The sequence below is a fragment of the Pteropus medius genome, unplaced genomic scaffold, assembly GCF_902729225.1.
Source record: "Pteropus medius unplaced genomic scaffold, Ma_sr-lr_union100, whole genome shotgun sequence".
Taxonomy (NCBI): domain Eukaryota; kingdom Metazoa; phylum Chordata; class Mammalia; order Chiroptera; family Pteropodidae; genus Pteropus; species Pteropus medius.
In genome coordinates this window covers 433,316-456,413 of record NW_024345916.1, presented here as the reverse complement: position 1 = coordinate 456,413, position 23,098 = coordinate 433,316, and the positions used below count along the sequence as shown (strand labels likewise).

Below are 23,098 nucleotides of genomic sequence, written 5' to 3'. Positions count from 1 at the left end.
AACTATGTGGAGAAAATTATAACTTTTTTGAAAAATACTAAAGAAGACCCCGCCAAAAAACAAGAGATAATCTGTATTCATGGAAATGAAAATTCAATATTATAAAGATATCCATTTTTCCTAAATTGATTGATGAGTCAATGCAATTCCCATCATAATCCCACATTTGACAGGTACTTTACAAGATAATACTAAAATTTAGATGGAATACAGTGTCAAAAACAGCCAAGAACCTTTGAAGAAGAATAAGGAAGAAGGAATTGCCCTATGAAATATCAAGACTTTTTATAATGCTGTAATAATTAAGACAAAATGTATTGATGCCAAGATGGAGAAACTGGCCATTGGAACAGAATAGAAAGCCCAAAAACAGACCTGCCAACACATGGAGCTTTGAAATAAGATAGAAGTGATGTTGCATATCTCTGAGGATAAGACAGACTGGCCAACAAGTGATGGTAAGATACTTAGTGTTTAATAAGGAAAACAATTGGATCCCTACTTGCCTCATACCCAAAAATCAATTCCTAATGGATTAAAGAATTAAATGTGAAAGTCAAAACTTTAAAACTTTTAGAAAAAATAGTAGTGGGTATATTTATTCCTCTGGATAGAAAAAGAATCTTTAAATAAGATACAGCATTAACCTTCAAAGAAAAGATTGATGAATTAAATTACATTAAAATTAATACGCTATAAAGAAAAAAGACAAGTCCCAATCTGGGAGAGACACAAAAAATCAATACAGGATAGATTTCCAGACTATATAAAGGATTTCTACAAATCAAAAAGGAAAAGATAATCCAAGAGGGAAAAGGAGTAAGAGGTATAAACAGGCATTTCATAGGACAGAAAAGAAAGGGAAAAGGGAGAAGGAAGTTGAGGGGAGGGGAGGGAGGGAGAGAGAGAGAGAGAGAGAGAGAGAGAGAGAGAGAGAGAGAGAGAGAGAGAGAAAAGAAAGAAAGAAAAGAAAGAAAGAAACAAAGAAAGAAAGAAGAAAGAAAAGAAAAAGAAAGAAAGAAAGAAAGAGTTGTTGAAAGAAAGAAAGAAAGAAAGAGCAGGTGGCTAAGTTAGTTGAAGAATAGCTGAAGGAAGGAAGGAAGCTGAAGGAAGGAAGGAAGGAAGGAATAGCGTGTGAAGGAAGAAGAAGGAAGGGAAGGAATGTAGAAATAGCTGAAGGAAGGTAGGGCGAATAGCTGGAGGGAAGGCTGAAGGAAGGAAGGAAGCTGAAGGAAGAGAGAGAGAGAGAGAGAGAGAGAGAAGGAAAGAAAGAAAGAAAGAAAGAAAGAAAGAAAAAGAAAGAAAGAAAGAAAGAAAGAAAGAAAGAGAAAGAAAGAAAGAAAGAAAGAAAGAAAAAAGGAAAGAAAGAAAAAGGAAAGAAAGAAAGAAACGAAACAGATGTCTGGTAAACATGTGGAAACATTCTCAGTCTTATCAGCAAAGGAAGTACCAGTCAGGCTGGGCCATTTTAAGACCATTGCAGGCCTTACCTGTGCTTATATTTGGAGGCTTCATTTTATAATATTACACGTATCATAATGCATTCATACCCACATTAAATTTATTCATTCAACACATATTTGTGAGTATCTACCAGGTGCCAGGAAATGTTCTATGTGCATGAGATGTACCAAAAGAGACAAAGTCTCTGCCCTTGGTAGCTTACATTTGGTGAGACATAGTATAAGAAGGTAACTGTGTAGCAGCGTGACAGAAGGCAATGAGCACCGTGGGATAAAGAGGAAAGTTAGAGCAGGGTAAGAAGTGAGCTGCAGGACAGAAGGCTCTGTCTGAGGGAGGTGTTTAAACACAGTGTGACTCAGAGTGTCTCCCTCACTCATTGGTTCCCTCAGTCCCTTCAGGAGATTGCTTCCTGGGGTATCAATTTAGAGAGCATGCTGCTCTCAGAGATAGTTGCAGGTGGGTAGACATGGGGAGGAATTCTTGAGGACCCCTCCCCAGCCCCATCATGTTCAGACGCAGATGGCAGGTCAGGGATAAGAGAGGTACTGCAGTGGCGTACCAGGGGACATTTTATCACCCTCCTACCATCCTCTTCTATGGCCCATCCCAGAGAAGGGGCCCACCTCTCAAAAGACCCACTAGGAAGGACTTTCAGTGGAGAAAATTCTCTGATACCCAGGTCGGGTGGCAGGAAAGGACCTGGAGTTGCTCAGACTAGATAGCCAGTAACACTTGTAGACACAGCCTCACCGTGCTGGTGGGAAACAAGCATTTTCTGGAATGTGATAGCTTGATGCACCCCCTTTGCACAAGAAAGCATTTAAAGCAGTGATCTGTACTCCGCAGGCTCTGCTTACGTGTACCAAGTGGGTGGTGGTCTATCTCCTGGGAGTTTCTAAACAACCCAACAATAAACAAAGGCTCCTGTTTGTAGGTTGGTCTGAAATAGTGCTGCCCAGATGGGAGCAGCCTGCGAGGCACCGCTGGCCAGTGAGGGACGCAGCCCTCAGAAAGTCCACTTATAATGGGACAGGTACGAGTGTTGCCCCTTCTTTACAAATGTCCCCAGCCCAGGAGGCGGGATGGGAGCGTCAGCCACCTGCAGCCGGCATCTTCACTCCGGCCTCTGCTTCACTCTAGGAGGCCCTTTTTTTCACTTTGGCAGAGCTCCCCAAGCACTGGCTAAGGCTCAATGGGATCAGTTCCCAGCTCTTATTAATCGCTTTATAGACACCCAAACCTGTTCATCTACAGCCCCTTCTGTCCTGGACAGAGGGTCAGTCCATTTCTTCCAGGTCCGGGGGGACAAAGGTGCTGCCTTGAAGCCCCTAGAGGCTTCTCTTTCACACTGGAATGCAACTTCCCTTTGCAATTAGAGACCATGGGAAAATACAAGCAGGGGAGCCTTTGTAGTGTGAAAATCCATTATCCTTTACCAGACAGAGTGACTGGGGGACTTAGATTCAGTCCTGTGTGTTTAAAACTCCTGGCTGCCTTCACTGGTTATCACTCAACCTCTTTTTCCTTTGCCTGCCCCGCTAGACCAAACTCAAGGTCCTATCTCTGAGACAAGATTCATTTTTCTGGGCATGTCCAGTCCCCAGTGTCGACCTCCCAAAGTTTGTTGTTCTTGTGGTTCATGTGGCAGAGAAAGACAGTTCAGACTTTTGAGACAAAAAATAAAAATCAAACAAAGTAAAACCAAGCAGGAAGTCAGTATCCGTCCTTAAAAATATGCAAGCCTCCCTGGGCACCTCCCAGGATAGCTGCCAGGAAGACTGGATCTCAGGACCCTGGGGAGCGGGGGAAAGAAGGGCTCTCGAAGGCTTGAAAGGGACAAAACTCTCGACTATAGTCAACAGTGGAGCCATTTGCATTCCTGGTGGAGCGAGGGACCGGTCCGTAGGTCAGTGCCGTGCTGTGCAGGGTGCCCACACCTGGGTGGCCTTGCCCTAAAGGAATGGAGGCCTGTTACCATTCAAGGCATCTGTTTGCCTCCCTGTCAACAGGGCAGCTCAACCAGAGGGCAGCAAGGTGTGTTTTTCTATTTCCAATCTCCCTGCAAGATCAACTTTCCTGGCTAATATCTAGCACTCTGCTAGGAGCATCATGTTTCCAGAAGTTCATTGTTCCTAGGGCCAAGTCAGTGTTTGGGGGGACGTTGTTTTTCCAGCCACACCTCTGGGGCTGCCCCTGGAGCTGGGGTCTGTTGGTTCCTTTCTCTCTCCCAGGCAGGCATTCTGAGGTCTTACAGATCTGCCCAAGCCTCCACTTTGTCACGCTGCCTCTTTGTTCTTCAGCAGTGACCTTTATTGACATCATCTCAACACCCCCTCCCCCCACCCATTTACTTGAATCCCCCATTCTTTTTACCCTTTCTGGGTTGGAGTGAAGGGTTTTACTCTTGGGGTCTTAATCCCCTCGCTCTTATGTGTGACTAATTCCTTCCCCTCCCCTCCTCTTCAGCTCCCAGCAAAGAGGAACGGGCCTCTTTGCCCAACTAAGGGGTCTGCGCCCCTTGTCGGCAATCAAAGCACAAACACATTCCTCTGGGCGATTTCCTGCCTTGCAAATCCAGCCCTGGAACACAAGCCTCTTCTGTTCCCTCATGGCCACCAGCCGCAGGGACCAGGACTTCTGTGAGGATTTATGATATAGAAAGTAATGTCATCCTTCCAACCTGCGAATGTCTAGAGTGAAAGCAAGTTGTATTGTTGTTCAGATGACACGACGCCCCTTCCTGGAGAAGAGATAGCAACCCCAAGAGCCTGACGGTTCTGTGGTGGCTGCTTGCAGTGAAGGGTGTGCGAAGGTGACGCAGCACAGGATGGAGGCCTTATTAACCTCAAAGCACCCCGCAGACCCCGGCGGGTCAGCTTCAGCTGCCTGATTTCTGAAGTTAAAAAGCACATAATTATGGTATTGTTTGACTGCCAAGAAATCTGGGTTATTCTCAGTTTTATTTTGACTGCTACCTAAAATAGCCTGTCCCCAAGGACAGCAGCAAAGGCCAGGAGGCCAAAAAACAGAAAGGCAGGCCTGAGATGCAAGCAGGCCCTCATTTGGAGCCCCAAACCAGGGCGCAGAGTTTTGAGGAGGTTCACGAGTGCATGAGATGAGGCACTGGGAGCTCAGGTCACCCCTCACTCCCCATCCCTTATAGAGGCCTTTCCTTCCACACAGACTGGCCTGCGGCTACTCCCTCCCCCACAGGACCTGGCCTGAGCCTGTGGGAACAGCAGTGATGGCCAATCCTCAGCACACTCTTTGTCCCCAGGCACATTCACGATAGTCCCTGAGATAATTTGAAGTTGTGCTTCTGTGACCCAGGGAAGACAGAGCTAATAATAATAATAATAATAATAATAATAATAACTGACACTACTGAGTGCTTGTCACGTGCCAGACACTGTTCTCAAGTGCTCGTGCATGCAGTACCTCCAGTCCTCACTACAAGTCCTCTCGGTAGGTACTTTTGCTGTCCTCTAACCTGCCCAGAGTCGCACAGCCGGTAGGTGGTGGAGGTAGAATTTGAACCCAAGGAATCCTTACTTCGGGGATTGTCCCCTCTTTACTTTGCCATACAGCCTCTCAGGAGATGAGTGGTCGCAGTACTTAAAGGCTGAAAAGAATAGAAAAAGAATAGCTCTCATTGGAATCTGTGGGGGGATGTATTCATTCCATCACTGGAGGCCACTAGAAGAATGGGCCTGGTGAGTGGTGTTTCTGCTTCTTGGAGCACATACAGAGGACTTGCTGTAGGTATTCTCTATTTACTCAGATCAACATTTATTGAGGGTACACTCTGTTCCTGAGGTCTCTGGGCCACTGGACCCTGGAACTCTATGAAAAGTTCAGTGTCATTAAAGAGAGAAATACAATACAAGGTCATGTCTGCTCTTATTAAGGAATGCTTCTTGCGTGCAGTCAAGGAAGGCTTCCCAGGGGAGGGGACATTCAAATCAGATCTTGAAGAATGTTGGCATTCTCCTAGGAAGACAAAGTGGATCTGGATCTTCTAGGCAGAGAGGACAACATGGGCAAACTCTTGCTGTATTCCACCAGGCTCGAGACATTCCTGAGGATTCTGAGGCACTGGCCCTGGGCTCCAGTCTTCAGGATATGGCAGGAACTGAGTAACCATTCCTCTCCCCCTTACTGCTGGCCCCTACTGTGCTGACTTCAGAGGAGCCTTCCCTACCCTTCCTTCCTGCCCCACCTAAATGCCTATGAAATTTTTCCAGCCTGAGGTATCCCTGACCTTCTAAGACATCCAGAGCTGCCAAGTCAGCCACTGCTAGTGGCCACTGTCCACACACCGCTACCAGGGGCCGGCATCACCTCAGCCAACAACACCCATGCAGTTCACTCAGCTACCCCTAATCCACCCCACTCCCCGCTTCACCAACAGCAAGCACATGGCAGGGCAGGGGTCACCTCAAGAGCACAGAGAAAGGCACAGAACATTGGGGTTCCAGCATATTTCCTCATTCTTTTCTTTTTCTAAGGGAGAAAACGATCAAAGGAAAGCAAAAGGACAGGCTCTCAGACCCAGTGTGCGTGGGACTGGGTGAGATGTGTTCCTTTGGCTCCTCAGAATCTCCTCTTCTTTTTCTCCCTTGTGTTGTCATTCATTTGTTTTAACAAAAGTGACGCTGATATCTTTTAATTGGGGGGCGGGGGGAAAAAAAGGCAGGTAGGAATTTTACTTTCTTTGCTCAGCCCTTGCATGAGGCAGACCAGAAGGGTGGAGAAGCTAATGCTCTCAGGTCACCCCTCCACCAGTGAGGAGTGGAGCTGATGGACAAATCCACAGGCTTCCTTTGCCCTCAGTTGGATAATTCTAAGGTGTGTCTGCATAGTGTCTGAGAGGGGCCCTAGAAGCTTGAACCCAGTTTCCCACAGTAGTTAGCAGCTCATAATGCACCCCTTATTGGCATCCTTCCCCTCTCTGTCCCTCACATCCCCACCCTACAATCCTCTGGGGATCACCTCCCTGAAGCCATCTTGCGCTATTTGTACCCACATCCTTATCTAAGGATTGTTGGTTTCTGGGGAAACCTACACTAAGACAGGTAGGCAGGAGTTAGACCACCCCTGATCTAGGCCAAGCTAACAAGTTTGAATTTATTCTGTAGGTGATTGAACTTCTGAGGATTTAAAGCGGGAGAAATTTGTTTTCTCCTGCTTTTGTTTTAGAAACAAAATGAATGGCAGCGTAAGAACTAATAATACCCAATGCCACTGACTTCCAGGCCAGCGAGTGCTCTTAAGTCATTGCCACACTGGCTCAGGGTTTGGATGTCTGAATAGGTAGACCTCTTTTTTTTTTAAGTCATTTATTTTCAATAGATAAATACGTGTGGTGCAAACTTAGAAAAGCACAAAGGTCAGATCTATTTTTATAACCATTTCACCACCTAAGGAGTGTTTAAATAGCCATTGTTTCTAGATTGTTTTAAACCACAGTAGAGCTAGCTCTTGACTCCTTAAGGCCACCCCTGACCTGCTTCTTGCCCTTCCCACTCCTGCATCCTGTCCTGGGGCTCCTACAGTCCCCAGTGCCTGCAGGTTTCTCTGCTGGAGGTAAAACGGTTATCCTCTCGCTGGAGAAAGACACTGACATTCTTGGTCCCAGGGAAACTTGGCAGTGTTGGCAGATGTCAACATCCTTGGCAGATGCCATCTTCACCCCCTGTCACCACATATAATTGCAAGTTGGCTGAGTGCTACCCAAATGCATTAAGGTTTGCGGCTTGTTCTGACAGAAATCTAAGAAGTACATAGTGAAGGCCAAGTCTGCAGCTTTTATCTGTTAGTTGGGGAGAGGAAGAGATAATGACTCATAACACTCCAAGTCTTTAAATTTCTCCCAAAGAGCTGCCATCTGTCTATAATGTGAGAGAAGAAGTGCTGTCAGGTTAATTGCTCTGGATCAGCCAAACCACCCACATTTATTTAAATCAAGTCAAATCTTAAAATAGTTTTTGATTATCTGCTGCGGGCCATCTCGAGCTCAGCTCATTCTGGTGTTCACATAATTGTGAGCCACCAGGTCAGGCGCTCGAGGAGGTAGACCGGTGAGGTGACAGGTCTGATGGCTTTGGAACCAGGCAGGTGTATTGAGAATTCCAGCCACACTGGCCAACTGAGAGATCTTGGGCAACTTAGTTATCTCTTTAGAGCCTCTGTTTCTTCATCTTTATAATGGTCCTGTGTATTGCACCGGGGTAGATGAAAATCTCAAAGACAGTGCTTTGTTTCCTTCATTTTCCCTTTGAGGAACTTACAACCTAGCGAAGGAAAGAAGGCACACATATGAAAAGTTAAAAAAAAAAATCTGTAAGAGATAATCAATAGTTTAAAACAAAACAAAAGGAAGATAAAAGAGAAAAAGATATGTACACAAGGGTGATGAATTATGAAAGGCAGCTTATGACTGCTATAACAGAGTACCTCGGACTGAGTGGCTTAAACAATAGAAATTTATTTTCCTCACAGTTCTAGAGTCTGGAAGTTCAATATCCAGATGTTAGCAAGGTTGATTTCTTTTGAGGCCTCTCTCCTTATTTTTATACATGGCCGTATTCCTCCTGTGTCTTCACATGGTCTTTTCTCTGTATTGTGTCCTAATCTCCTCTTATAAGGACACCAGTCATATTGGCTCACCCATATGACTTCATTAGGGTCTTCCATAAGGACCTTAATTATGTCTTTAAAGGCCCTATCTCCAAATATAGTCACATTCTGAGGTATGGGCAGTTAGGGCTTCAACATCTGAATTTGGGGGGAATGCAAATGAGCCCATAAAACCAAGCATAATGTTTGCTGTAGAAATTAAGCAGGGGAGACTAGCAGGGAAGGAAGAACAAGAAGGTATTTCCGGTTTGTAATTTCATTTAGTCTTAACCGAATACAGAATTGCAGTGCCTGGCACAGAGTGGGCATATAATAAATATTTGTCAAATGAGTGTTCAAATAAATGATCAGTCTATATAGTTTTTATCACTGGACACATGAAAGGCACCAGAGAAGAGTATATAGAGATGACAAACCTGCAGAAGAGATGGCTTTCATATTCAAAAAAGACTATTTTCAAGAACAGATTCTGATCTGTAAAGACACAAGTCAAAAATTGATGTGACAGAAGTTTACAAAACTGTGGAAGTCATGGATAAGACTATTATAATATTTATTCACCAAATATTGTGTTGCTGGAAATAGATAGAGGACAACTGTTGAATTTGATGAGGTTTTAGGGCATATGCACAAAAAGAAGGAAAGAAAAAGAAATGAGGTCTTATTTGTGATCAGTACACTTAGAGAATTTCTTATCCCTTAAGACAAGAGTTCCCAACCCCTGGGCTGCGGACCAGTATCGACCGGTCCATGGCATGTTAGGAACCAGATCGCATAGCAGAAAGTGAGAAAGTGAAGCTTCATCTGTATTTGCAGCCGCTCCCCAGAGCTAGCATCACTGCCTCAGCTCTACCTCAGATCATCGGGTATTAGATTCTCATAAGAGCACTGGTCCCTGGTGTAAAAAAAGGTTGGGGACTGCCGCCTTAAGACACTTGAGACTGAAAATATAACTAAGGCAGGAAGGGATCCAGAGAATTCATAGGAGGCTGATCTCAGCACAGAGATTCAGATTCCTTTGGGATTTTGATTCCCATGTTAGAGACAGACTGCTGGTTGAGTGGATCATGGATCTAACCAAATATCACATTTTTGTGGTTTATGTTTCTTCAATGATCATTTCGTAAGCACCCATTCTGTGCCAGGCAGTATTCCAGGGGGTGAGGACACTGCAGTCAATATGAGGTCTTAGCCCCCTGGGACCTCCAGTCTACAGACAGAAGCAGATAGGTGAAGAGATAAATTGCAGTTTGTTGAGGTAAGTTACATATTAAAACTATGATAAAAGTGCTTTACAACCTCACGATTCTTGTGACAATAACTAAACGGACAGTCTGTGCATTAAAAGGACTTGACAATATTCGATAAATAAATAAATGATGAAAGATACCTGGTAAGAGATACTAAAAGCAGGGACTCAGTGCTGTATGTCCTTGGAGTTACTAGCATGAACCCTGCTTATTTACTTTTGAAATTAAAAAGAAGTCGAATCTATAAGTTATGTCTCTCTCATTTTTTTTAAATCCTCCTTCCCCACCTACATTTTAGAACTTCCTATAAATTCAGAAAAATGTTTGTGAGTGGATGGGCGAGTGGATGGATAAATAGTTGGATGAATAAATGAGTAAAAGAATGGATTTTTTTGCATCTAGAACTGGACAGATTTTTCTTACAGAAATTTGTTAATCTTTGAAGGTTCACAATAATCAAATTCGTCAAGTAACCATTTCTGAAATCTTGTGTGGAAGGCCCTGGAAACTGTCTTGATTCAAAAAGTGAGGGGGGGGGCGCATTTTAGTCTCTAGAGCCATTGTTTATGAGTTTTTTCATTTGCATTTCTAGGAATTCTATAGAGTGAGAAGCGCTATAGAATGGCAAACTGCAAGCCAAAGGTCATATTGAATGAATGTTGATTTCAGCAGCATACACTGAAGGAGGAACTCTTACTTTGGTGACTTCTCACTCTCCCTACTAGAATGAGTATGTTTCAATCTGCTTATTGCTCAGGAGGGTTGTCCCACTGGAGAGCCTCAACATAATTCGTAAGGCCTGGCTTTCTCAATGACTTCACCAAGAATCTGGTGACTGGAAGGCAGAGATCCAGGAAGGAATCCTAGACCTGGAATCTGGACACTATTAAATGATTTTTCCTTATGAGAAGCTTAGTCTTAGGTCAGTATTCATGAAAAAATAGTTCTGTGGTTTCCTCAGGTTGCCTCTTCTCCCATCTCCCTTTCCCATCCTGACTCCCCAACCTCCCTCCAGTGACAAATTGCACAAAGGCGAAATCCTAGAGCTGCATTTAAATGAATTCAAATAAGATAAATTTTAAAATGCAATTTCTCAGTCATACTAAACATGTATCAAAAGTTTTTGAAAGCCACAAGCATCTGGTAGCTACCATAATGGACAGCACAGAGAACATTACTGTCATTATAGAAAGTTCTATTAAACTGTGCCGCCCTAGGAAAAAGGAAAATGAAGAGCTGAGGAAGAAGGTGGTAATTCTGAAGAAAACACCAATAATATCTAGACCAGTCATAAGGAGAGGAGAACATTCTAGCAGGAAGTTACCACAGGAGAGACAATTAGTCAACAAGAAGAAATGGGTTTTAAAGTGGGGAAGAGGGTACAGCTTTGGAACCAGATCTGACCTGGGTTTCACCTTGGTTCTACCACCCACCAAGTGTATGGCCATGAGCAAGTTGTGGGAACTCTCTGAGCCTCAGTCTTCTCGTCGGGGAAATGGTGGTAGTAATAGGGGTGATGTAAGAATCGATAAGATAATTAGCGTGAAGTGCTTAGCATGCTGCCTGACATATGGGAAAAGATGGGTTGGGGTGTGTGAGGAGGGAGAGGAGGGGAGAAGGGGGTGTAAAGAAGGAAAAGGGGGAACATAGAGATAAGACAGCTGACCTGGGAAGAAGAAATGTCTAGAGGATTAAAAAATGAACCTGGGCAGTGAGTATTTTATGGTGGCTAAAGGGTAAACAGTCAGTAGGACAAAGCAACAGAAGGGCGCAGGACCTCCAGAATACCGAGGGGAATAAGAGGAAGATCCTCTGGTCTCAAGATTAGAGAAGACCAGCCAGACGGTAGCAAAAATTACCTGTGATGGACAGTCTCCTTGCCCATCTGTGGCAGCAGGAATTGTACTACTAATTGAAGTTTAGCTGTACTCATGTTTGTGCCAATGATTGTGTTCAGGGGACCCAGATGTGGCTTTCCTGGGACAGGCAGATGAGCAGGGCTGAGGCTGGAGGGACCAGATGTCAAGGTGATGGCAGGCATTAGGGTAAAGGGAAGGGGATGATGTTCTTTCAGTGCCTGTCACTGTGCTCAGCACCTTTGCCTTAAACCCTATAACATTTCTGAGGTAGGCATCCCCATTTTGTGAAAAAAGAAACTGCAGTTCAGGAAAAAGAAATGTGGGTGAAGGAACTTGCCCAGGGTCACGCAGCTGGCAAATGACAGATCCAGGATTTCAGCCCTGCTCTGTCGAATTGCAAAGCCTACTCAAGTCTGCTGTGGAAGCCTTTACACTCTGAGAAGGGCAAAGCGGTAGAGATGTACAGAGAGAGTTTGAAAAGAGTTGTGATTACATGTACTCATCATTGTTGGGGTCCAATGCCACGTCAATGCAACAGGGTCACGGATATGGATAAGACAGGCTCCTGCCTTCAAGGTGCTTTACATAGCAGTGAGGGAGACAAGCTAACAACAAAATAAGATCAACTTTAGGTAAAATGTTCAAATTCACTCATTCAAGAAACATTCTTTTTATTATCTACTACATGCCAGGCACTGTGCTAGACTCTGGGGATGCTATGGTATGCTGTGGTAAATTGTTTACAGAAATGGCTGCGTTTCCCCCCTCCCATTATCCATACCCCTTTGCAGTATGACTTCGCAGCTTCTCCTATTAAGAGGTTGTATCATCTGTTTCTCCACATTTTGAGTCTGGACTGACTGGCTGTGTGCTTTCTTGGCCAATAGAAGGAAATGGAAGTGATGCTGTACCTATTCCAAATCTTTCAAGAAGCCTCATACCTTTCCAGTCTTGCTCTTGAAAGCCTACAGCTGCTATGCAAACACACCCAGCCTAGCTTCCTGAGTGATGAGAGACACATAGTCCATTCACTTTCATTGCCCAGCCAATGGTCAGCGACCTGGCAGGCAGGTAAATGAGACCATTTTAAACCCACTGGCCACCGCTAACCCAGTATCTGATGCCAGATATGAGCAAGCCCAGATCAGTCGAGCCTGGTCTAGTTCAGCAGAACTCCAGCTGACTCATAAACACATGAAAAATAACAAATGAATACTTTTTTAAGCTACCAAGTTTTCAGTTGGTTTGTTTCACAGCTAAAGCTAATTGATACATGAGCAAAACAGATATCTGTTCTCAAGAAGCTTGTAGTCCAATGAAGGAGACAAACTTTAATCACAAAACTCCACAAATATATATTAAGAGAAAGGAAATGGTAATTGAGCCAGCAATGGTCCCCAGTGACGCCCACCTCCTGGTATTCACACCATGTGTAGTCTCCTCCCTCATTGTACCAGCGTCGGTCTGTGTGACCAATAGCATATGACAGACGAGATGTTGTGTCACTTCGCAGATTAGGTTACAAAAGACTTGCATCTTCTGTTTTGAGCTCCTTTCTCTCTTTCTGACCATTCGGTCAGGGAGAAGCCACCTTCTATGTCCTAAGGAGGCTCAGACAGCCCATGAGGAGGCCATGTGGCTAGGAACTCAGGTCTCCACCAACAGCCCAAGAGACATTGAGGTCTACCAGCTGCCAAGTGAATGAGCTGGGAAAGGGATCTTCAGGCTTCAGATGACTGAAGCACAGGATGTCAGCTTGAATGTAACCCCTTGAGAGACTCTGACCCAGAACCATTTGACTGTGCTGCTCCCAAATTCCTCATCCAAAGAAACTGAGAGATAACAAATTTTGTTGTTTTAAGCTGGTAGCTTTTGGAGTAATTTGTTACTCAGCAACAGATAACTAACCAAAGGATTTAACTAAATAAATCAGGGGGGAGGAGGTGGAATGTTCCAAAGAGAGGGACTAGCATAACCAAAGATCCCAAAGTAGAAGAAAATATAGCACATTTGAGAACTGAAGAAAGAGCAATGTGGCAGGAGTTCAGAGAGCAGGCATGGCACCACATGAGGCTGAAAGGTCAGTGGGGACCAGAGCCATGGATGAGGCTTTGTGGGTCTTACTTAGGAAATGTGCCTCTAGGAGCAAGAAGAAACTACATATTCGGGGGCTGGCATTGGGAGCCCCAAGGAAGCCCAGATTCTTCGGCTAGTAAGAAGACGAGGACAACACAATTCCAAGGTGCATTGTCCTTCTTTGGCTTTACTCACAAATTGTAACTACTATATTTGAGAAAACTTTTGGATACCAAGTTGGCTGTCCTCGGTGAGAGCTGCTCTTCATCTCCCTGGGACGCCCATCCAGAAACTGTGGGGGTCGGTGATATGGGGCGATGAGTGGGCGGCAGAGGAGGAAGAGAACAAAGCGTGGAAAAGAGAAAAGCAGCAGAGGAAAAGGAAGATGGCTAAAGAAAGAAGTTCGGTGTCGGGAGGCAAAGGAGGAACGAGGAAGGAGAAGGAAAGAGGGAGTGGATGTCACAGAAAAGCCTGGGGAGTTTGCAAATCGGCTGCCTAAAGAAAGTCGGATGTGACAAGAGGGAGTAAGAGGTTCTTAGAGATGCTGTTCAGAAAGCCTGAAAACTTGGTCCTGAAAGAGTGTATGTTAAGGGTTCAAGGAATGGAGTGGTCAATTTGATGGAAAATAAACAGATTGAGAGTAGAAGGAGATAAGCGGGTTAGGAGATTAGCTAACGCTGAGCTAGAAAGTAGCCACGGCTCAGGGATTTGAACTGACCGCCAGGCGCTGAGCTGTAAATCACAAGCCATCACTCGGGGTTGCCTGTGACTTGTGGAAGGGCTGCCAACTTTGGGAAATTCTTCTCAATCATAACAGTCGTCCTTCAGGGAGATGTGGTGAGATTCGTAGTTTGAATGCAAGAGATGTGCTTACCCATGGGGCAGAGCTCCGTGGGCAGCTTAGGCTCTGCACCAAATTCTCTGATTAGCCCTGTGAGATTAAGGTCTCTCCAAACTGTGGCTTTGGGGTTTTAGTTCTCCCTACTCAAAAATACCCTTCGAGAGGCAAAAGAAGAGGTGGCAAACACCTGGCCGAGCAGGGGAAAGGCTTCTCCTGCCCCAGCCATGCCAGGCAGAGCGGAACTATGCTTGACAGGCTTCAAGGGCCGGCCCCTCCAGCAGTGCACAAGGAGAAACAAGGGGCACAGGTGCAGGGAAGGAGGCCATTTCTTGGCCAGTTTCTATTGGTTCTCAACCTGCCACCCTTCTACTCCCTGCCCCACAGGAATGTATTTATACTGTTTCAAAAAATACTGGGGCACCCGGACTCTTATTTTATTCCATTGTGGATTTGGTCAAGCTGGCCTAATCATTTTTCTCCAGTGAAAAGGAGTCTAACAAAGTGGGTAGTCCCCAAAAGAGCTGTGCTGTGGGAAAACAAAGAAAACACAGCACCGAACCCATCTATTCATCGTGTGACTTGACTATAGAAAGATAACACTTTTTCTTATCTTTAAAAAAATGTATATATTTGAGTGAGTGATGTGAAAGCCTTACCTGACGTCCCATCAAGGACATAGATTCCACTGACATAATGTTATAGGAGAAAAACTCCAGTGTCAGAGGCGGGGGGGGGGAAGGGATTGGGGTGGGTGGGGTTGTATTGGCCAGATAAAGAATTTTTTCTAACAATCTAAAACCCGTAAATGATAAACGGAATTTTTAAAAAGCATAACAGCTTTTCCCTCTAAACGGCATTCCTCTTTTCTCTATCTCTAGTCCAGGAGAAATTTCCCTCCCTCCTTCTTGCTGTTCCGAGTGCTCACCACTGTCGGTCCTAATCTGATGCCGGTAGTTGAAGACATGCTTATACAGGGTCCCCTACACTAAGAGAGAAGGCTCTGTGTTCTAGGTGCCACTGCAGACACCTGCGCAGACCGTAGCCCTGCTCCACTGAAGCGCGAGAGACCCATTTTAAGACAAAGTGTGTGTCACAATGTTGGTGCTTGTTCAAAACCACTTCCCAGTTAGGCGGATTCGTTGGCCCCTCTTTCCCCTGAGTGCGCTTTGAACAAACCACAGACTGGGAGGATCAGAAAGATGGGAAAAGAAATGCAGCTGTAACTCTTGGGGTCAGACAATGGGTCCTGCCGAAAGGGTGAGGAAGACCTTCCCACCACGAGGAAGGCCTGGTGTTGTCACATGTGCCTGAGCAGTTAGTTGCACCCCACTCACGAAGCCGTGGACACCCCGTGTTCATTTCTCCTCCATGGCTTTGAACAGATGCTCTTGGAAGGGAAGAAGCTTTTACTTCATCTGAGCTCCCTAGCCCTCCCTCCTCTAAACACAATGAGGACTTTTTTCAGGTTATTATGGCACTTCCGATGGTTCTTTTCATTACCTTCGAATGTGCAATCAGTTCTCTTCCTGGTACTGAATTTGTGACCCCTGTTTTTACAAACCTGAAGCTTCTAAGCTTATCCCCCACGAGCTCCAACAGAAAGGATCTGGACATTCTAATCCCTGCCAGTTCTTGCTGAATTGCAAAATAGCCTGCCAGCCTCCTCCTGCCTGGGTGCTGGGCACAGCCCTGGTGGGAAGGGCCAAGGCAGCCCCAGGACCCCATGGTTCTTTGGAAAGAAAGAAGCAGTTCTAGCTAGTCCCGGTGTTTAAGGAATTGTTGCAATGATTGTTACCATGTGAATACCAATGTGGTTTGTGAATAGGGTAAGTTATACCAGGGACTTTATGGTAGTAACATTTGAAAAGATTGAAGGAGGAACTGAAATCAGTTTCTGTCAGTCAAAAGTTTCATTCAGCCAGCACGTTTTCAAAATTTGCAACTAGTATTTTTTTTTCTTTCGAAGCTCTTCACATCTTCTGAGGGTGACAGGATGCTGGGGAGAGAATTTACGAACTAAGAATGTGGAGATGAACAAGATCCTGACAACTTGCAAAGGACCACTTTTGGCTGCATTAGGGAAAGGGCTACGTGAAACTATGGGTGCTCACAGTAAATCCAGACAAAGCCAGAGGAAGCGCCTTGAAAGTGAAATTAAGAGGGTTTTGGGATTCATCCTACTGCCTGTTCTTTGACACACAGAGGGTTTAATTTAACATCAGTCCCATGCATCCAAACCCAGATGCAGCATGTTTAGAGTTTGAAAAGACCCCGGAGCAGGGTGAGAAGTGGCTTGCTGACAGCGTAGAGAAGTCTGCCCATTACTGAAGGTCGTGGTTCAGGGGATAATTGCCTTTTCTTTTTTCCATTCAAGTTCTACACAAGTGAGCAGTAAAAAAAAAAGATGCTTATCTCCTTCCTTTATTTTAGCAGCCCCTGAAGTTCCGTTTCCTTCTTGAAACCTCTGACTCAATGGCTAGAGGAATGCTCCCCCACCCCGTTCCATCCTGTCTATGCATGCAACTTTCATGACTCCCCCTTCACTCACCACCGAGCAAAGCACACACAATTCATTGCTTTTACACACTGCCATTGGCTTCTTTGTTTATTTTACATATGCGGGTCACTTGTTGCTTAGGTAAGATTTAAATCTGGCTGAGTTGGTGTGGCTAGCTTTTGATTATTCCCAGAAGGAAAATAGTATGTCATATACATAAAAACATGTAATATTGTTTTTTTTTTCTTTTTGATGATAACATTTGACTTATCATTAAAATATGTGGTGTGGTCACCTCTCAGCCTCAACTTGGAATGGTCTAGGCTCAGAACCACTATCATCATCATCATCATCATCATCATCATCATTTTAAAGTGATCATTTAATCATGATCAATAACAATTGAATAATTATTATACTTTTTATTACCGAATAATTTTTATTGTTTTCTTGCTGTTTTTTATTATTAAAGTAACATACAGAACACAAAATTTGAAAGATAGAAAAACACCTTCTTGGTGTATATACTTTTATAATATTTTACAATGTATATAGATTTATTTTCTTTCTTTCAATAATAATGGTATATTGTAATTTGTTTTAGAGTCTATTGTTTCACTTAGTAATGATCGTGAAAATATTTCATATTACTATTCTTCTGTAATAGAGATTTTAATAGCCGTGTAGTATTCCATTATATAGGTTTTATAAAACCACTTCCCCATTATTGAATATTTATTTATCAAACACATAAGCACTTAATATATGCCAGGCGTAACTCTAAGTTCTATATAGATATTAACTCACTTAACCTTCATAATAACACTATGAAGTAAATACTATTACTATCCCATTTTGCAGACGAGGCAAGGAGAGGTTAAACAACTTATCCCAGGTCACACCATTTTGTAAGTGGTAGAGCCAGATTCAAACACAGAGAGTTTGGCTCCAGGTCTGTGCTCCTAAGCACTCATGCTTTGCTGGCCTCCCTCTGCCTCTGCCTCTGCTTTACCTGGGAGAAAGGCTTAATCTACAGAAGACTGCTCTGGCCAAAAAGGGAACTGCTATCCTGTCAGTCACTGTTATTTAGAATTAAGTAGTCAGCCTTGAAACAATTGGCAAATAAGCACTTGGATGGGATGGGTGGTGTTAGCCTCCAGCCCCAGGAAGGCAATCTCAGGAGAGGCCACAGACCCAGGTCCAACCTGGCTGAGGCCTGGGTTACTCACCCTCTGGCAGAACCACAGAAAGCCGCCCAGCATGCCCTGAGCTACCTTGATCCCCACACCAAACTGAGAAAGCTTTTCCTTTGCATTCTGTAGGAGCTGCTGCATCTGACCAAAGCCAGTCTTGGAAGGCGGGGGACAGGCAAGGTAGGAAGCATCCTGGCCCACTGCTATTGTGCCCCAGAGCACAGGCAAGTCCGAGCCAGCGGAAACTGCAGCTAGAGCTGCGGATTGATGTTGATCCAGCCTATGAAGTGACTTTTGGGACACTGGAGCTTAGGAAAATCCCCTGGCTTACCCGCTGAGGCTCCAGGGTGGTTGTTTCTGGGTGATCCTGGATCCTTACTCATCGTAGCCTTGAGACTGGGTTTGGGGTTTGGGCCACTCCTTTTCCATTCTTCCCCTCTCAGTAATCATAATATGATGTCATAGCTAATGATGATAATTGTTGTTTTACTTATTTAATTCTAACTTATTTAATTCTCACAACAGCACAATGAGGTAGAACAATAGTTAATAATTATCCTTATTCTAGTGATGAAGAAAGGGAGCCATAGAGAGGTTAAATAACCTGACATAGGAGAAAGGGTGTCAGGTGTGGGGAATACCACAAGGCTGTGACCTTGACTGGAACCTGCACCTCAAAACGGGCCACCACACTCTGGGCCTCAGAAGGTGGCTGGAAAAGAAACACTAGTTGAGCCATCTTACTTCCCTTGTCCCATCACTTCTAGGAGGAGAAGTTCTGAAGAAACAATAGGAATTTGACGAGGGAGATTGTTATGGAATTTGATGACGGAGACAGTTACAAGTTGTATTTTATATGGGCAACTGTTTGCAGGAGCTCAGAGAAGATTCATATGAAATAACATTCATGCATCCCTCCCTGAGAGGTCTATCAGTTTGCCTTTATTCTGTCTTTTACAGAAGAACTTGGAACACACAGACACCACATCCAACATCAGTGCAGCACAGTGGCCGAGCGCTGCACACTACACCATCCAGTTGAAATCCTTGCTCATTTTCCTCAGTGTGACTTTGGCTCTGTGTGTTACTTCTCTCTGTCTCAGTGTTCTCATCTGTAAAAGGAGGATAATGGTACCCACTCCATAGATGCCTGGCACAGAGCGAACCCTCAATAGCCACCAGCTGTTTTTATTTTTACTTTTGACTTCGCCATTCTCCGTTCTCCACGCCCTCCAGCTCATTACACTCCAGTCACACCAACCTCTTTTCTGTTCCTCAAAACTGCCAAACTTATGCCTACATTTGAACCTTTGCCCTAGGGAGCCTGGAACTCTTTGCTCACTCCTCCCAGCCCCACCCAGGACTGTGAGCTGTTGGTTTCTTCTCATTTGGGGGTTTCAACTCGAGCCACCTCCTCAGAGAGGCCCTCCCTGACCACCCAATCTAAATTAGCCCCAAGTCACTCTCTAGCTCATTGAAATGTTCTATGTCTGTCTATACCACTAGCCACTAGCCACATGTGGCTAGTGTGAACTGAAGAACTGAATGTTTAATTTTATGTAATTTTAAAATTAATTTAGACTTAAATTTAGACTTAAAATTAAAATCACTGTGTGTGGCAATGGCTGCATATTGGACAGTGTAACCCTAGCCCCTTATTTGCCTTCATCATCTTTGAAGCACTTACTGCTCTCTGAACTTATCTTGCTGATTAATTATCTGCTATTTATGATGATTCTCCCCAACTAGAGTGTGTGAACTTAATGGAAGCGAGGAGTCTAACCTGCCTTGCTCACCACTGTGTCCCCACGTGCCTGGATCTTTGTAGGGGCTCATGAAGATTTGTTGAAGGAATGAATGAGTGAGCATATAAAGGTACTTTGTAAACTATAATGCATTATTGAAATGTAATATGTATTATCATTACATACATATATAATTGGAAAGCCTGCTTAGCTGTTTCACTTTTTGAAAATCCCTAGGGCGTGTGTGCACGCACGCACACACATACACACAAAGCCGATCTCTAAAAACGAGCAATTTTAAAATGTAGTTTTCTTATCTTAGAAATGTATTCTTTATTTCTCCAAATAAGATTCCTCATGGCATGATTATATATTATCATCTACCTCCCCTCTGGCAACAAAAGGAGGGCTTGGCCTGACCAAAATTCCACATCCTGTAACTTGGGAGCAGCCCTCTCTGCTCTATGGCAAGCCTGGGAGTGCTTCCGCCTGGCGCCGGCCCTCACAGCCAGCCCTGGATCACGGAGAGCAGGATCCCTTCACTGGTCTCCAGGCCAGTTTGTCTGCTTTCCAGAGACCACAGCTCTGGGCTTGACTGGGATCAGGTCTGAAGCCTGTGAAGTACTTGGGTAGCCGCCACTCTGACCTGTCACGAAAACAAGAGTATTCCTAAGGGGATTGCCAAATTCTTGAAATTAAAAACAAGGTGGGAGCAAGCCCTCTCCTTCCTGTGGGAGTAGCTGAAGCAGAAGTGTGCTGAAATATGATGCTCCAGGTCTCCTGGGAGGGCTGGAACCTGGTCTGTTCAGTGGTTCAGTGCCACCGGCTAGTGTCTGGTTTCCAAGGAGGGGCTGTTATCTGACCTCCAGGCTTAAAGAAGTGTTTTGGCCTGAGTCTGCCTCTGAGAGCTCTGTGACTGGAGCGGCAGAGTCAGATCAGGGACAGGACGTGTTGTTGCCCCATTGCGCCTAAGCCCAGGGACTCCAGGGCCTGGTGGCCACGATAGCCTGTTCTATTGCTCAATGCCGGGTGCCGGGTCTGGGAACCAGGTCAGCTTGCTGTACAAAGCTGGCCATGGACCTTCCCTGACCCTGAGCCTGAGCTGATAAGTTGAGAACACAGAAAGGAGACGGTTGGTCTGTGGTTGTTTTTAACATTTCTTCCTGGCCCATGTGCTTGGATTTGTCAATATTCTCCCTCCCTACATGCAAACCCTCACTCCTATACACACACACTCACCTATACCTAGACCTGCATTTTCTTCCCATACATAATCTCGAACAGGATTCTTGGACCATGTAAAGGAAATATTAGCAAGGGGTGTTGCTTCAGGCAGGGATCTGCTTCAGTGGTGGATATTCATGGGGTAAGGAGGCGGGGTGCCACATGTCTTGGCCCCAAGACTTTCCACCATGAAAACTTCTCTCCTAGAGTAGAGGTTGTGGAGAAAGCAGTGTGTCCACCCCTCATCCCACCACAAACCGTAGGTTCATGCATGCCCTAGGTTCTTCAGCAACATTCACCTCGCCCTTTCTCTGGGCCAGATCTCGCCCTGTGCCTGAAGGTGACTCAAGTGCTCTCAGTAGGACAGGTATCATGTGGATGACTGGTGGCTCAGGGACACAGAAAGGGGCTCTTCAGCCTCAGGCACCCACTACCTGACTGGTGAGTCACCTAGAGAATGTTGGGCCCCAGAGCAATCCTTGTGTCCTGTGGAGCCTATAGATACTGAAAATAGAAGCAATTCGTCTTTTGAAAGAAGCCCTGGGGGCAGGACCAAAAGTGTGCTTGAGGTGGGGACACAAAAGGCCACCGTGTGGAACAGGCCTCCTGTAGCTCCGCCCACTGAACTCTCGTCCATGCTACTCTGTCTGTACCACATCTTTTCGGTCCCAATGCCTTTATATTGTTTCTTTTTTTTTTTAATAAATATTTATTAATTTTGCTTCATCTTTTTCAAAATATTATGACTTCGTGAAGAAACAACCCCTGTGGGGCTTTTCTCGTCGCCCAGCCTATCTGGCATGCGTGGGGAAACGGTTGTCCATGGGGGTTGGCCCGCTGACTTCTATTCCAGCATGGGGAGCTGGTGACCATGGGGCACCCCATCACTTAGGGCTCTTCCTCCTCTCCCAAAGTCACATTTTGAGTCAGGTGAGGGGCCTCAGGTTCCCTAAGAAAAGCTCAATAAAGAGGTCCAGTGACAGCAGAGAACATACCCCATGAGCTCATTTCAAGGAAGGCGAAGGATTTCACAATGATGGTTGTGTTTGTGGTTTTTGAGCAGCTGCATGCGCCAGGCCCTGCTCAGTGCTTCCCTGATGTCATTACGTCTAAGTCTCAAGGGCCAGTCCAAGAGATGAGTACTGTTTTTATCCCCATTTTGCAGCGGGGAAACTGAAGACCAGAGAGATGCAAATGAGTTTGCCCAAGGTCACAGCCTCAAGCGGCAGAGCTGGTCCTCAAGCCCAGATTTGGCTGACTAGGGAGGCTACGCTTTAAGCCACCATCTGTCTCCCTCCCACCGTGGCCTCCCCACAGCCCTGACCCACACCGAGGGGCCGGGGCACAGCAGACGTCTAGGCAGCCCTGCCTCAAGATCTGCTTTCCTTCCCAAAAGGTCTGAGAGTCAAAATCCCTTCCACTGATGTAATGTTTTTTCCTGTGGAATCTGCTGAAAAATCACTCCTGTGTCCATTTGTTCTCCACAGGAGATTCCTGTAGGGGAAAGATTATCAAAATATTTGCTGGCCTTGCAGGGAGTACTTAGAGTCGTGCCAAGCTCTGCTGGATGTGTGAGGTGCCACGTTCCTCCTGGCTTCTGTTTGGACCCGTCTGCTGAGGAAGGAAGAGGTGAAGAATCTAATGGAGCAATATTTAGCCTTCCATGAGTCCATCAGGGATGCTCAAGCACAGTACAGAGTCGGACATAACAATAGATATTTAAGAATTTTCTAGTTCAGAGCATTAAGTGGGATCTGAAATCTGAGCTGATTGAAGTGCCATTAGCACACTCCTGGAATCATGGGTGTGCTGAGTGCTTGGGGTGGAGCAAGAGCCCCAGGTGCCAGTCTGAAAACCTGACATCGGGCCTGGGTCTTCCCTTGGCTGGCAGGCAGGTCCCCTGCCTCCCTGGGCTTGTTTCTTCACCTGTAAAATGGAGCAGGAGGCAGCAAGGAGAGATGATTTTAAAGAGGCCAGGATAGCATCCAGAAGCCAGGCTGAGTGAGTTTGATTCCAAGTCCACTTCGTAAGAGAGGGGAGACTTTGGGCAAGTTCTGTCACCTCCCTGGATTTCGTTTCTTCATTTGTACTTTGTGTGCATGCGTGTGAGGATTAAACTGGTCTCTCTAGGTAATAGCCCTGGAACAGTGCTTTGCTATTACATAACGAGCACTCAATAAACATCACCGTTATTGTTTACAGCCCCTTCCTGCTCTCGCATTGTATTAGTTAAACTCAGGGTCTTGGCAATCACCCCCTAAGAGATAATGTCTCGGTTGAGCAGTGGGTTGAGGAGCTGGCTGGAGAAAA

The 23,098-nt window shown here is 45.2% G+C and overlaps 1 protein-coding gene across 4 annotated transcripts in view; it reads left to right on the top strand.

Annotated features, from left to right (window-relative positions):
- The window catches only part of BCAR3 (BCAR3 adaptor protein, NSP family member), a 185,106-nt gene that overhangs the window by 44,121 nt on the left and 117,887 nt on the right, over positions 1-23,098 (top strand). The window contains exons 1-2 of one of the 4 annotated variants that reach the window (XM_039874784.1): positions 317-458; positions 17,949-17,999. The exons of 2 other annotated variants lie outside the window; for them this stretch is intronic. In XM_039874784.1, coding sequence (XP_039730718.1) covers positions 413-458; positions 17,949-17,999 — 97 coding nt within the window. In that variant the 5' untranslated portion in view covers positions 317-412. Of the gene's footprint in view, positions 1-316; positions 459-17,948; positions 18,000-23,098 lie in introns of those variants that run through there. One more of the 4 variants, XM_039874785.1, reaches the window with a different exon arrangement.